General features: G+C 39.1%; 1 protein-coding gene across 1 annotated transcript; it reads left to right on the top strand.

Annotated features, from left to right (window-relative positions):
* The first annotated feature begins 3,755 nt into the window (after nucleotides 1–3,755).
* On the top strand, nucleotides 3,756–15,416 carry stx4 (syntaxin 4). The gene is made up of 10 exons (XM_047378066.1): nucleotides 3,756–3,947; nucleotides 4,288–4,392; nucleotides 7,623–7,722; nucleotides 7,946–8,020; nucleotides 8,097–8,167; nucleotides 8,716–8,824; nucleotides 9,638–9,711; nucleotides 10,801–10,938; nucleotides 11,014–11,124; nucleotides 14,080–15,416. The coding sequence occupies exons 1-10, from the start codon at nucleotides 3,918–3,920 to the stop codon at nucleotides 14,155–14,157; spliced, it is 891 nt and encodes a 296-aa protein (XP_047234022.1). The 5' UTR covers nucleotides 3,756–3,917; the 3' UTR covers nucleotides 14,158–15,416.
* The last annotated feature ends 15 nt before the right edge of the window (nucleotides 15,417–15,431 follow it).

The raw sequence follows: 15,431 nt of genomic DNA, 5'->3' as shown, positions 1-15,431 counted from the left end.
AGGGCTTACAGTTAACTTTATATGAGTTCTGGCTCTCTATGGGGTTAAGGGGAATGAAATGGCAGATATTTTAGCAAATAAAAGCCCCATACATTAATTAGTTGATAGTATTTAGAAGAATAGAAATAAAGCCATAATATGACAACTAAGAAAAAGAGATGGCAAAAACACTAGCATTAGAAGAAGGAATGGAGGTGGTTTTTATAAAATCTGAAGGAAAATATGAGAGATGAGTAGAAAAGGAAGGACAGGAGGGAAGAGACAATTATTTTATTACTCAGACTTGGGCATACTGGACTAAACAACACCTTGTTCATAACAGAGACACCAGACAGGGAAATGTAACTGTGGGAAGGATGAGACAAGTGAATATGTTTTTTTGCATTGTCAGAACTTTCAGTATAGGAAAAATTTGTAAATTCAAAACTTTAATAATATAAAATAAAACTTGACCTTGTTTAATTATTTTTGGAAAGACTCCAGAATTAAAAGCTACCAGGTCATGTTCTTTTTTTTTCTCTTTCAGACAGAGCAGTTTGTTAAATAGAATCTGAGGTTCTTTGTTTTTAGCAACATGCGGTCCACACCCGTTATCAGTTGGTGGCAGTAATGCACCATTAAGTTATTTGCCCGAAGTTGTTACAAAAAGAAGACAGAAAAAGAAGTGTTACTATCAAAATTACCTCAAAATATACACAAATGGTTCTAAGAACATAAAGGGTTGTATGGTAATAGGGATATACAGTAATAATAAGCTTGCAGTGGGTAGAAGAGGTTAGACCAGATGGGGCGGTGGTGTGCAGAGATTCAAAAACAGTCATATAAAGTATACAGACAGCAGAATACAACAGAAATTACTTACTATTATGATTTATCTGTTATTTAGGTTGCATAGGGGTGGTTTGATGTACAGTTTTGTTTGGTACCAGTGTAAGAAGTCGGACAAATTAGCTAAAGCAATGGAAGGGTTGAGGAAGAGGGGGCAATAACCGTTGCAATCCCTTTGGGAAAGTAGTAGGTAAATCAATAATCAAAATGGAAATATGTCAAAAAAGGTGGAATGAAGAAAAGAAGGGAAGAAATTTATACAATACACAAAAATCAGTACTAACAAAGAACTATGGAGAGAAAAACAAGAGAAGTAATTATCATGAGACTGAGGGTAGGTCATACCTCCCTAAATTATATGTTGTTTGTAATTGGGAGAAAGAACTGATTAATGTGAGGGATGTGGAGAAAAAGAAAATTTGGAATATATATCACTGAACTGTGAAGTTAAGTATGTAGTGCATTTAACACAGCCCTGTCTGATTTGCTTTGTCAGAAACTCCAGAAGACTCAGGTGGAGGCCTCAACAATCTCCTGGATCAAAGACTACCTGACAAACAGACCACAGTTTGTGAGACTGAAGGGTTGTGAGTCTAACCAGGTAGTCAGCAGCACAGGAGCACCACAGGGGACTGTACTCTCACCATTCCTTTTCACTCTGTACACCTCAGACTTCCAGTACAAGACAGACTCCTGTCATCTCCAGAAATACTCGGATGATTCTGCAGTCGTGGGGTGGATCAGAGATGGACAAGAAGCTGAGTACAGGAAGGTGGTGGACCGCTTTGTGGCATGGTGTGGAAACAATCATCTCATTTTGAACGTGACTAAAACAAAGGAGATGATTGTAGATTTTAAGAGAAACAAGAAAAGGTTAAACACTATTTCCTTCATGTAAGAAAAAGTGGAGTTGGTGGTGAAGTAAAAATACCTTGGAGTTCACCTGGACAACAGACTAGAGTGGAGATGCAACTTTGAAGCCGTCTACAAGATGGGTCAGAGCAGACTGTACTTCTTGAGGAAGCTTAGGTCATTTGGTGTTTGCAGCAAGATGCTGCAAATCTTCTATAAGTCTGTTGTGGAGAGTGTGATCTCTTCTGCCATCATCTGCTGGGGAAGCAGCATCAGAGGAAACCTGATCTGGAATCCTCTGAAGATCATTGTGCAAAGAAAGATTCTTCATAAAATGACGAACATGGAGAACCCTTAACATCCTCTTCATGAGATTGTTGTAAAACAACATAGTGTCTTCATCTAGAGGTTTCTTCAGATCTGCTGTAAGACAAAGCGCTACAGGAGATCCTTCCCGCCCGCAGCCATCAGCATCTACAACAGAAGAAACACACTTTACTTACCACACTCTACACTTTGAAGAAACCTGCATAATATGACCTATAACCTGGGAGAAGCTCTCCCAGCTGAGTGTGCCCGACTCCACCTGCAGGTGGATCACTGACTTCCTGTCTGACAGGAAGCAGCGCGTGAGGCTGGGGAAGCACGTCTCTGACTCCATGACCATCAGCACCGGTTCCCCCCAAGGCTGTGTTCTCTCTCCTCTGCTCTTCTCCCTGTACACCAACAGCTGCACCTCCAGTCACCAGTCTGTCAAACTTCTGAAGTTTGCGGACGACACCACCCTGATCGGGCTCATCTCTGATGGTGAAGAGTCCGCGTACAGATGGGAGGTGGACCATCTGTTGGACTGGTGCAGCCAGAACAACCTTGAGCTCAACGCTCTAAAGACAGTGGAGATGGTTGTGGACTTCAGGCAGAACCCAGCCCCACCTGCCCCCATCACCCTCTGTGACTCCACAATTGACACTGTGGAATCTTTCCGCTTCCTGGGAACCATCATCTCCCAGGATCTCAAGTGGGAGCCAAACATCAGCTCCCTCATCAAGAAAGCCCAGCAGAGGATGTTCTTCCTGCGGCAGCTGAAGAAATTCAACCTGCCAAAGACTATGATGGTGCACTTCTACACAGCCATCATTGAGTCCATCCTCACCTCCTCCATCACCATCTGGTACGCCGCTGCTACAGCCAAGGATAAGGGCAGGCTGCAGCGTGTCATTCGGTCTGCTGAGAAGGTGATTGGCTGCAGTCTACTGTCGCTCCAGGAACTGTACACCTCCAGGACCCTGAAGCGGGCCGGGAAGATTCTGGCTGATCCCTCCCATCCCGGTCACAGACTCTTTGAGACTCTCCCCTCTGGCAGGAGGCTGCGGTCCATCCGGACCAAAACCTCACGCCACAAGAACAGTTTTTTCCCATCTGCCACCAGCCTGGTTAACAAAGCCCGGAAACCACCCTGACACTCTCCCTTTCCCCCACACCCCCCCTGTTTTTGCTGACAGGACACCTGTAACCTGTAACTCTAAGCGTTACATTAACGCTCAGCTTGGACTCCTGCTTTACTTGCACAATGATCACCTGCACTGTTGTATTGCTCTTGCATCTTATACTGCTCTACATTTACTCTCACTCACTTAAAACTGTGCACATATATTTATATTATATTGTAGATATGTTTATACTGTTTAATTTGTATTGTATTGCACCGACTACGCCAAAACAAATTCCTTGTATGTCCAAAAACGTACTTGGCAATAAAGCTTTTCTGATTCTGATTCTGATTCTACAACAACATTTAATTTCCCTTTGGGAAGTATTTTGGAATTATATTGAATTCTGAATTAAATTGTGTACAACTAAAAGAGAAAGATTGCAGGAAACAGTGAGAGAGTTGGGACAACCTGAATCTAAAAATCTTGTATTTCTATATAAAAACAAAACTGCATAAAAACAAAACTACATAAAAACAAAACTACATAAAAACAAAACTGAAAATGGAATGGATGATGGGTGGAAGTTGTAGATGTCAGTCATATACAGCAGGTGGCGGTATGCACCTGTAAGCTGTTTGCGATCCGCCCTTAAAGAAAAGAAGAAGTGATACTACTGAAGTTTACTTGTTGAATGACAGAAGAGTAAACATTTCGGGAATTTCATTATCAGGAACAGCTTTTGTTTCTCTTCAGCGCCTGGCTGCAGTGGAGTTTAACATCTGATTGCGAACTTTTTTCGGAAAAATGCGGGACCGAACAAAAGAATTAGGAAACGTGAGTTTCAAAGTTGGCAGCTAACATTAGCTAGCTAACCTGCTAAAAAAAAAAAAAATCATGGGTTTAGTCGAGTAAGGACTTTACGCTCCAGTCTGTGGTGACAGTGTTTATTAAGAAAACTACACGGATTATGGTCTTAAAATAACTGTGTTTAATTGTTGTTTTTGCTGAATTTTGGGAGCTGGGCGACATTGTATTCCCAGCTTCCGTTTGCGCTGTGTAAAGATCTGTGAGGCCAGGGGGCAAACAGGGCAGGGCACCAGGGGAAGCACAACATCCATCCTGAACTCTAACATGGGTCTTATGTCTATGTGGTTCTGTTTCAATGCCTCTACAGAAGGCCGAGACTTCAGACGATGACGAAGAAGCAAAAGCTCTGATGCCCAAATCTGGAATATCTTCAGTCAAAGATGACAAGGAGAATGACGCTTACTTAAAAAAGGTGAGGCCAGCGAGATGAGGCTCATGTAGACGGGTTACACGACCCTTAGATATGTTGGAGAAACTTTCTGAAGGGTATTTTGTCTAAACAGTTTTATTTGAAAAAGCGTCAGAATACATTTTAAATGATACCACGATCAAATATAATGTGTGCTAGCTATATGTTGTTTTTCATTGCGTAATAGTGCTTAAAAAAAGCTGCATCTCAGACTTTACAGAAGAACTGAGATAAGTATTGACTAGTGAAAGTCCTGATTGTTGTAACTCTAATCTAAAGTTTCTGTTGTACTTTACAGGAAGATTAGACAGCAGCAGTTTAGGAGAACATGTTTCATTTTAAGAATAAACTGTGGGAGGGGTTGCCGCAAAGGTGGTCACTGCAGTTAGTTGGGTTTCCTTAGACAGCAAACGTTGTTTCGCATAATAAACTAAATTTGACTGCATTATAACTAGCATCAAATTGGAATGTAAATGGATTTAAATCTGTATGTTTGTATCTTCTTTTATGTAGATTGGATCTGTATGTTTGTCCTAGCAGTTAACGCTGTTGGCACTGTTGGTGTTCCTGCAGAAACACGCCGCTGATCCTATTCAGATCGTTGGAGTTTTCTTCTTTTTGTTACTGTAACAACTTGATTATTGCCACCACTTTAAATGTTTGAACAAAATGCAAACAATTATCCTGTATATTCTTCTTTCTAACACTAAAGCATCTCTGACGAAGGTGTTGCTGCCGAGCAGAGTTTTCACTGTCCATAGAAAGCAGGCTACTTTAAGATATAAATGTACAAAAATTGTATTTTATTGACGGTTGAAATGTTAGGAATAAAATCCTTTCAAATGCGACCTCCAGAAACAAAGGACCATGCTGGCTGAATGCTGTCTGACAGTTTGATCCAAGAATGGTGTCACTCCTGGCCCAGATAAAGACATTGGATTGGATCAACCCCATCTATAGATGTTCTTTTAATATATTTCCTCCATTAAACACAGCAACACAGAGCATTTTGGTGGAAACAAAGATATTTAGCTTGCATTCCTTTTAAAAGTAATTTTCATTAAGTATTTTATGTTTTTGATGGAAAATGAATTTGAACGCATATCAAATAAGTTGATGTTAAGTACAAACCTAACTGACCTAAATGACAATTAGGTTGATTTAAAGCAAAAATCTTCAAGAAATCTTCAGCTAAAAAAACAGTTTTTTTATTTCCAAAACCTTTTAGATGTGCCCAGGCTAGGTCGCTAGCAGGAATGAAAAAAATAGGCATTGCATGATATTCTGGTTGTATTTACTTTACGCCATCATCAGAAAACTCTAAATTAGAAAGGGTGATGAGAAATAAAGGCAGTTTTTATAGATGATTGCGCAGCCAGTAGAGTAATCAGTAATCAAGCGAGTGGAGCACAAGAGGCTGTTGTATGATAATAACATACCTACAGTCCCTTGTTAAGGTGCACGCAGCATCACGTTTCTGAAAGTGTTAAAACCAGGGCGGTGCTGCAATCTAAATATCACACAGACTGATTGTTTTGACAACTTTTTGATCGCTTCTGATCCCAGTTTCCTTGTTTCTTCTAGCCTAGGTCATGCATGAGGATTCTTGCTTTCAGTAGAGAAAGGATTAGGGTGTGAAAAGCAAGTGGCAATAAAATGATTTAAAGGCTAAAAGCATACAAATGCTTTTATTTTACATGGCAATTTGAGTGACCAAGCCACCGATTAGTAAAGTCAGTACATGTCATCACATTAGGAAATAAAGCAAAAAATGTATAAAAACAAGGAAGAGAAACAGAAAACGTAAAACATTTTCGTAAACTATATTAAAGCAGCTTTAGTGTTCTGCTGTAAATGCTTTATAGGAGATTATGAGGCCCTGTGCTAAGGCTGTATGATTAATATAATCTTGCAAAGGCTTGTCTTGATAATCGCATTTCCCTTAATGGAAGATATTTAAGAGATCTCTGGGACCACTCCTCAGTTGTTTATATTTGGTTGACTTCATGAAGTGATGATCTAAGGAGAAGAAGGTGGGGGTAAATGTGGTCTGTGTGCTGTAGCTTGGAGAGGTAACAAACAAGCACCCAACTAAGAGACTTAAAAGAGCTCTTTGATAAGTCCAGCCTGTGTGTAGATCACCACAGGGGGGAAAGGAACCCAATTAAAAACCTTTTGATGTACATAATTGTTCCAGCTCTGACTGGCACTGTTGCTCAGGTTTCAGCCTCCACTGTTTTAGTGAGCCGGGCTGTTTTTGTGCAAGTGTCACTTTCCTTAACATAATCGGTTGGTTTTTTTTTTCTCATCGGGATTTGACAACACTACAGTGATGCCGCTGCCAAACGTTTTGTTGTTGTTGTTTTTTAAGCCCTAAGCACATGTTTCGTACTGGCCGAGGTCACATAAAAAGCAAGAACTGCTGTAAAAACTTTTTTTTTTTTTTTTATCTGGTGAAATTGATGCTGATAAACAACATTTGTAGTTGTTTACTCATCTGTCCTCGCTGCAGATCACACTGCGTTTTGTATCTGCTGTCCTCAGCAAGTGTCCATTTTGTTTCATAATCCTAGGGCAAAAGGTGTTTCCAACAGCAAGACTTGTTTTTGGTTGTTGAGGCTATCTACTTCACCTGTACTACCACAGAGCTCCCACATGTCCTGCATAGATGATATTTGTAGCTGAAGGCCCCACACCATCTTTCTTCTGTGATTAATAAGCGACTACAAACCCATTCAGTTTATTAAAGACATTTTTTTGCCGAGAAAAGGGTCTGTTATCTGTCTACAGCCACAGAGAGGAACAGGCTTTAAGATGATGTTGTAACCCATAAATATAAGGCCTTCCAATTTATAAAGGTGCGTCTCAAAAGACTCAGTTTGTTTCACAATGAAGTGCATTTTAAAATGACTTATCCGCTTTGAAGAGCAATAGAATGTTGATTGCGATTTATTATTCTTTCATGCTTTCACTTTTTAGGCTTTCTTGCCCTAAGAAATGGTGTATACCACTTTCAATAATGAATTTACTATTTATTTTGGAAAGCAGGACTAATTAGGGCAGCTGTGGATGGGCGGGAAGACGATAAATGCAATTTATTGTGTAAAAGGACTTTGTGGTTGGTATGATTATAAAAACGCTATATAAGTTCAGTCTGTTTACTAAACAGTTTATATAAATCTATTATCTGAAATATAAATCAAAATTACAACTTGACTTCCTTTGTTTGACAGGTGCAAGAAATTCACGAGGGGCTGCGCACACTTAAAAAGATGGTCGCCGACCTGGAGAACAAGCAGAAAACCGTGCTGGGCGTGGCGCTCCCAGAAGAAAGTACGTGTTCTTGTTAAGGCCGTTATTCACTCAGGGTTTAGCTTCAGCTGCTCAGAACAGACTGAAACCAACAAATGGTTAAAATCATTCACTATGAAGTGAATCATAAAACCTTGTTTAGAATTAAATGTATTTTATGGATCTAAACATTCCCCTAAGTACCTACCGATTTACATTTTAGAGCGACTACATACTCTGCTACATTAACTGAATCCTCTGTTAGGTATGAAGAAAGAGCTCCAAACTCTTCGAGACGAGATCAAAACGTTGGCGGGCCAGATCCACAAGAAGCTGAAGAGTGAGTGCTTTTAAAGTGAAAGCTTTAGCTCTCCAACCTCTTAAATGTGAACTTCTTTCAACATTTTTCTCCTCAGATATCGAGCCTAAAAAGGGAGTTGATGATGGGAAATATATTTCAATCAATGTTCGGATGCAGCGCACTCAGGTAACAGGGGAATGTATGTTTACCTGGAGACTTTAACTACTCTTACTCTTAGACATGAATGCAAGCCCAGCAGGGTCATCAACATGGATTAGAATATAATTGAAAATTAAATTTTCAATTCACATAAGAAAAATCTTTCTTTAATATGCTTGGATACAGCGCTCTGAACAACCAGCTTTTCACGCTCTCCCTCAGACTCTGGGATCATGAAATCCAAATAAAAAAAATTATTATTTTAATCTACCAAGTGGACTCTGACCACTGAGCAACATTACTTTTTCCTTCCACTTAACCTTTCATTGACATGCTCTAATACAGAAGAACAGTCAGCTTCTTTAGGATTGACCTTTTATTGCTCACCTGCCAAAGACTTTCTGCTGGACAACTTATTTAGGCCACAACATAACATATTTCTGTATTAGATATCCATGTTTTAAACTGATCTTATCTAATATTCTATTTTCTGAGAAATGCAGTTATGGGTTTTCATTTCACTGCTGCTTGTTTTGCCGACTTCCCGCTAAAACCATTCCTGTCTCTTTTCTCAGCACGGTGTCCTGTCCAAGGAGTTCGTGGAGTTGATGGGTCACTGTAACACCATCCAGGCCCAGTACAGAGACCGCAATGTGGAGCGAATACAGCGGCAACTCAAGATTAGTGAGTACACAATGCTTTTACCCCCCCCCCCCCCCTTGTTTTTAACGGCTACAACCTATTCACATTTGAACATGTCACATAAGCACAATGTATGAAGTAAAGAAATGTCTCTAAAATGGTATCATTAATATCATATAACTTAAGTGAACAATTTTTATGCATTCTATGAAAAAAAAGAGCGTGACATGGTTGCATTTTTTTTACTTTCTCAGATGATGCAACAGTCATGTTAGTTTCTGTTTACTTATCTGAACTTTGCTTCTGGGAATTCAAGATAATGTTCAGTCAGTTAATTAAAGGCGGGTAAATCAAAGCTCTTGCACATTCATTAGCTTTGTCTAGGACAAAGATTGATTGAATTATGGGTAAGAACGGACTTAAAAAAGCAAAGGCCCGTTTACCTCATATAAGCACTATGTACAGGGAAAGTAAATTCATACAATACATAAAAACTCCATGGTTGTATCAATAAAACCAGGTATTTACATACACTGTATAAAAAGAAGGATAATCTTTGTTTTTCTTAGTACATTCAGGCCCAAACCAGTGGCCAGACCCTCAAAGCAGCCTCTAACAACACAGACAGACAGACAGTATTGTTTGTGAGCCACTTATTTAATGACATTTAAATGATCAGAAGGTAGCTGTTAAATGCTCCAACACTGATCTGACACTCCTGAACCTGAGCTAGATGTCTGCTCAGGCTGGTTTTAACAGGGTTGGCTCTGATTCTAAATATTTCAGAGATTCTTTAGGTGTGTCTCAACAAGTGTTATTTATCTTAACTCTGATCTGCCTTCCCTCTGACTTCAGCTGGCACCAACGTGACGGATGAGGAGCTGGACACGATGCTGGAAAGCGGCCAGACGGATGTTTTCACTCAGAATGTGAGTGCACTGGAATGGAAGAGAGACCACACATATTGGCTGCTGTCAGTCAGCTGGTAAAAGTTGACAGGATTTGTTGTTGCCTTTTTAGCTGCTCAAACTGAACAGCAGATTTGGTTGGAAAATCATGGTTAGACTGGATTGAATTCCCTAAAGTATTCACACCCTGACCCTTTTACATTTTGTGACATTACAGTCACAAACTTCACCGCATCTTTTAGGGATTTTATGTGACCGACAAAAGTAGTGAATTGCTTGGAAGCTGAGGCAAGTTTTGTCATTTAAAAACTCTCTCAGATTCTCATTTGGATTTAGGTCTGTGCTTTGAGTAGGCCATTCTATAATATGGGTATACTTTTAACTCTTCAATTGAATCTCTGGCTGTATGTTTAGGGTCACTGTCCTGCTGGAAGTGATCTTCCACCCAACTCATCTGCAGCCTCTAACAGGTTTTCCTAGCTCCACCCATCGACTCTGACTATCTTACCTGTACCTGCTGAATAAGAGCATCTCCGCGGCATGATGCTGCCATTACCATGTCTCACTGTGGGGAATGGTGTTTTCAGGGTGATGTGCAGTTTTAATTTTGCATCTAGGCCAAAAAGGTCAATTTTGGTCCCATCTGACCAGATCACCTTCTTCCACATGTTTACTGTCTCTTCATAACTCTTGGCAGAAGTAGTACTTCTCTTAAGCTTTCCTTTAAAAATCAGCCCTACTGTTGAGATTTATTTAGTCTATGACTAATCTTTATAGACATATAAAACAGTATCACAGCGTCATGTCTTCGTGATGCTATTTGTTTACTAATGTTTACTAATGAAACTCTGAGGCCTTAACAGAATATCGGGGTATCAGAGTAAACATGGCTAATTACAAGACTTGTTGAAAACATGTCTTCCTTGCCACTTCAAAGTTTTGCATTACTTTCGGTTGGTTTATAACATAAATCTGTGGTTGTCATGTGTATCTTTTTAGAGTCATTGTAGGTTAGAGTGAGGATGAGCCTCAAGAAGATGCATAGGCAATTATGTTATGAGGCTAACCATATTATAAAACTAAAAACAAAAACAAATCTGTGGTGTCCAGATCCTGATCGATGCTAAAGCCACAAAGCAGGCTCTGAATGAGATTGAGTCCAGACACGATGAGATCCTGAAGCTGGAGAAGAGCATCAGAGATCTGCATGACATGTTCCAGTACCTCGCCATGGAAGTGGAAGCCCAGGTACAGCCACAGCGATACGAAGCCTTCAACCTGCTTTAAAACAATGTTTTATTCTGATGCTTGTGTCTTCCTCAGGGGGAGATGGTCGACAGGATTGAAAACAACATCAAGCAGTCTTCTAACTATGTGGAGAAAGCAAAAGATAACATAGAGCAAGCAGTCACATATCAGAAAAAAGCCCGCAAGGTAAAACTGGTCCACCCACCTCCATCTATAAAAACCCACATTTCCTGCTATGGAAATTCATTATCTTCAGTTCAGAAAACTCCAAGAAACAACACATATTTCTGCTGTAATTACCCTTAAATCTGGTGTGTAATAGAAAGCTCGTCCTTTGCATTGTTGCACATGCAGGGAAGACATGGCGCTGCAGCAGTTTTCAGCCTTTCTTTTCTGTCTGTAATAAGAAGCAGTGAATGTCCAACCAATCACATCCAAAAACCTGAAAGATGTCAAAAGCAAATTAACATACTTAAAAAGGTTCCGGTATTCTCCTCAAAAAGTGAAACACTTACAATATATGTGGGTTCAGTTACACTCAGTGATATATGGCAAGCTTTTGCTATTTATTTTGACACCTAACCACCCCCACTCCGCAAAAAAACATTTCTCGTAAATATTTTGTATATCATTTAAAAAAAAGGTATATCTAATGAAGAAATATGTTATTGACGGCGCTATCCTGGGGAAGGGTGCTGACTTGACAATTGTTCAGCAGACCTTAACTACTCACGCCTCTCACAAAGAGCATAAGCCACAAAACGCCTGCGTAAAATAATATCAGTGTTAGTTGAGTGGAAGGAAAAAGTCCTGCGCAGTGTTCCAGAATCCCCTTTTTACATTAAAGTAAATATTGTATTTAAATTATAAATCCAAATCCCTTAGTCAGGTGGAAAGAGTGGAAAAACAAAAAAGCATCAAACAATGAACTGGATTAATCGATTATTGAAATAATCTTGAATTAATTTAGTAATCAAATAATCGTTAATAGGAGTTTCCAGACTCTAAAACGTGCCATTTACTGAAGGAGCAATAATTAGGCCAAAACTGTACAAAAAATATGTAGTTTTCATTTAAGACGATAAACCTTCTTTGTCTGTAAATATGCCCTATCCAGAACTCCTCAATTGGCGTAGCTTTAGCTTCACCTGGTTCAAAATCTGTAAAAAGAATTATATTAAGCACCAAATGGTGAACAGATTAATCGATTAGCAAAATAATCGTTAGTTGCAGGCCTAGCTGGGATCATGGCGAATGTTTCTAGGCAGGTAGAAGCAGGGAACAAACAGGCTTATTTCTGTATTTTCCTACAGGGATTTTAATCTGTTGCTCCTTTTTAAAACAACTTGAATAGAAACAAGTGTCTTTTTCTCAAGTCATTTAGCTTTTAGAAAATGTGGTTTTGAAATTTTTGATTTTAATGATTTATTTGAACTCTGTTCTCCAGGGTGAAATGATTATACAGCAAAGAACTAAACTTGATTGAAAAACCAAGATGTTCTTTTATCCACAACGGATCAGAATAATACTTAAAAGATTCATATAGATCCAGCCCCCCACTAATATAATAACCGCAGTTTGACCGCATGTCTTCTGTAGCCGTCAACAAGCTCCTATTCCTGGCTGGATATTTGATCACTCTTTTTTTTTTTTTATCAGAACCAGTGTATTTATTGGAAATCGGTCAGTGTCCTCACACAGAACCAGGCCCGGTACACAATGTTTAGTTGGTTTCAGGTTGATGCGTATTTAGGATCATTGTTGGAGCACCCAGCCATGTCCAAGTTTTAACCATCGAGCTGCTGATCAAAAGTAAGGAGGAGGAGAAACAACCCCTCAGCATAATGCTGCCTCCACAATGCTGTGTTGGTCAGTCCCAAAAAGTGGTGTCAAATTATTCATTTTTATGCCAGCTAAGAGGAAACTAACTGCTGCAGTCAATCGATTAGATTTGTTGAGGTTGGCCATTGCCATTTCTGCTTGCATGTATAATTTTACTGTATTGATTAGAGAAACTACAGTAAAGACAAACCTTTGCACATAATTCTTGTTTTAAAGAGTCATTTAAGTTTGGTAAGGATGATTCCAACCTGGAAAAAGAACAAACTGGTAGAACTCCCAAATGAATGCAATGTGCAACAGCAAGACGGCTCAGCAGCATCTCTCCAGTCTTAGAGTTTGCAAAAGTTAACCATGAAAAGGAAATCAAACTTTCTTTTGATTAGTGATGTCATGTTTTTGCATAACATAACTGTTGATAAAAAGCAATATTTCTGTCTCCATCCATGTTTAGATACAAGTATTTGTGCCCTTTGAACCAACCTTTATGCGTTTTATTTTGATTGTATGTGACAGACCAACACAAAGCAGTGCAGGATTGTGATGTGGAAGGAAAATGCATGGGTTTAACATTTTTTAAGTATGGTATTCATACTTATAGTATGGTATTCATACTTATAGTATGGTATTCATACTTATAGTATGGTATTCATACTTATAGTATGGTATTCATACTTATAGTATGGTATTCATACTTATAGTATGGTATTCATACTTATAGTATGGTATTCATACTTATAGTATGGTATTCATACTTATAGTATGGTATTCATACTTATAGTATGGTATTCATACTTATAGTGTGGTATTCGCGCTTGCATTCAGACCCTCTGAGAACCACCTTTAACCTCAGTTAAAACTGCAGAATTTCAGGGTATGTCTCTACCAGCCTGATGCATCCAGAGACTAAAACCGTTCAGTTTCTGACTCGACCAACAGCTTTAGGATATTGTTTTATAACCCAACCCAAACAATGTCCAACAGAACTCTGAGGACTTCTCAGAATGGCTGCATGTTTATCGAGAATACATTACACAGCTGGACTCATTATAAATTAGCCAACTTCTGAAGCCAATTGTTGCAGTGGGTTTTATTTGGGGTCATTAGGATAGTGGGGGCTGAATACAAATGCACGCCACAATGTGTTGATCTGCCTCATACAGGCTTGTTATATGTGACAGAATAAGAAAGTTAAGGGTTAGAAACATTTGCAGCACTGAAGCATATTTTATTTGTATTTTTGCTTTTCTTTTTCAATTTTAACGACTTCCTCTCCATTTTTCTTTCTTTCCCCCGCTGCAGAAGAAGATCTGGATTTTCGTCTGTTTAGCCATCCTCATCCTCATCCTAGCTATCGCAATTGGCACCGCTTTCTCGTAGTGACACCAGGCACAAGCATATTGTGCAAATACATAAATACATCAAGCCCACAGGAATCACGGGTGAATATAGTCTGCGTATATACAGTTTCCTCCTTTATCCTGTTCACATCCTAGTCTTCCTCTTAACACGTGTGTCCATCCTTTTTATGTTCAAGAAGAGATGTGCTCTCACAATAATCTCGCCAGGATTTTATTTCCCTTTTTAGTGCTGCAGGTTTTGGTCAGTTTCTGTTCCCCACACCAGAGGCTGCCTTCACTGTTACTTCAGCTGCACCTCCTTCATGCAGATGGAAAACAAAAAGAGGAACTATAAGTGACCTTGAGCAAGGAACATTGCAGCATTTAAACACTGATTATGCTGTTCTCAGGAAAAACTGTTCATTCTTGTTATGCCTCTGCATGAAATTAGAGACTTTAAAAACAAATTTATAGCCTGACCGAAGTGACTAATATAATTGTACATAATGTAATGTTGCTGATCTCGCGGATGTTTTTGTCTTTTTGTTTTTAACTTGATCAGTTGTTTCAAAGTGCCTCCGTGTAACAAATGTAAATAGGTCTCTGATCTTTGATACAAAGGTGCATTAAAGAGTCATAACACCTTCGTCCATAAGGCTTGTATTGTTTGAGCCGTCAAGCAAACTGCTACAAAAATCAAACAAAAGCCTGTAAAACGGTGCCTTGTCCTTTATTTCTAGCTAGGAACATTACTTTCTACACTAACACTGTTAAGGGATGGATTCCAGTTTTTGTGTTATTCAGTCATTGCCTCACACCTGTGCTCCTGCTTAAATTATTGATAGCATTTTCCCCCCTTCCAGTTTGTCAAATTGTGGCAAACCTGTCCTTGGCATGAGCTGGTATGATAACCCAATGTATTTATTAATGAAAATCTATCATAATTAATTGCTCATAAAACAGAAAAGCATTTATCCATGTTGCACCTGTTATGTTTCCAAAAATACTTGGAAAAACCCCAAATTTGTCCTTGGAAGTTGAGGAATAGTGAAGTTACTTTCTTTCATCCAGCAGCAAGTGGGGGAGGGGGCAGCACTTTGGTACTCCATACAGCCAGAAAAATTCAGATATTTTTTTTTTTTTGGAGTAAATTTTAAAATTTGACCTGGATAAACGGCCATGCTTAATCTGTTGGGAAAGATTGTTACAGAACATCCACAGGAAAGAGGTGTCCACTGTATAAAACTACATCCAATAAAATGTTGCATGAATGTTTTTAAATAAAGTTATTCTATTGTTTGTTTTTTTCCATTA

This window comes from Girardinichthys multiradiatus, chromosome 10 (assembly GCF_021462225.1).
Source record: "Girardinichthys multiradiatus isolate DD_20200921_A chromosome 10, DD_fGirMul_XY1, whole genome shotgun sequence".
NCBI classification, from domain to species: Eukaryota; Metazoa; Chordata; class Actinopteri; order Cyprinodontiformes; family Goodeidae; genus Girardinichthys; species Girardinichthys multiradiatus.
The sequence above is the reverse complement of the archived record's forward strand: the minus strand, read 5'-3'. Positions and strand labels throughout refer to the sequence as shown.

Bases quoted from the DNA above. Each gene is read 5' to 3' on its own strand.
- stx4 (XM_047378066.1), top strand. From the start codon at position 3,918: ATGCGGGACCGAACAAAAGAATTAGGAAAC. The intron at 7,723-7,945 runs GTACGTGTTCTT...ATCCTCTGTTAG, and splicing joins CGTGGCGCTCCCAGAAGAAA to GTATGAAGAAAGAGCTCCAA. The intron at 8,168-8,715 runs GTAACAGGGGAA...CTCTTTTCTCAG, and splicing joins TTCGGATGCAGCGCACTCAG to CACGGTGTCCTGTCCAAGGA.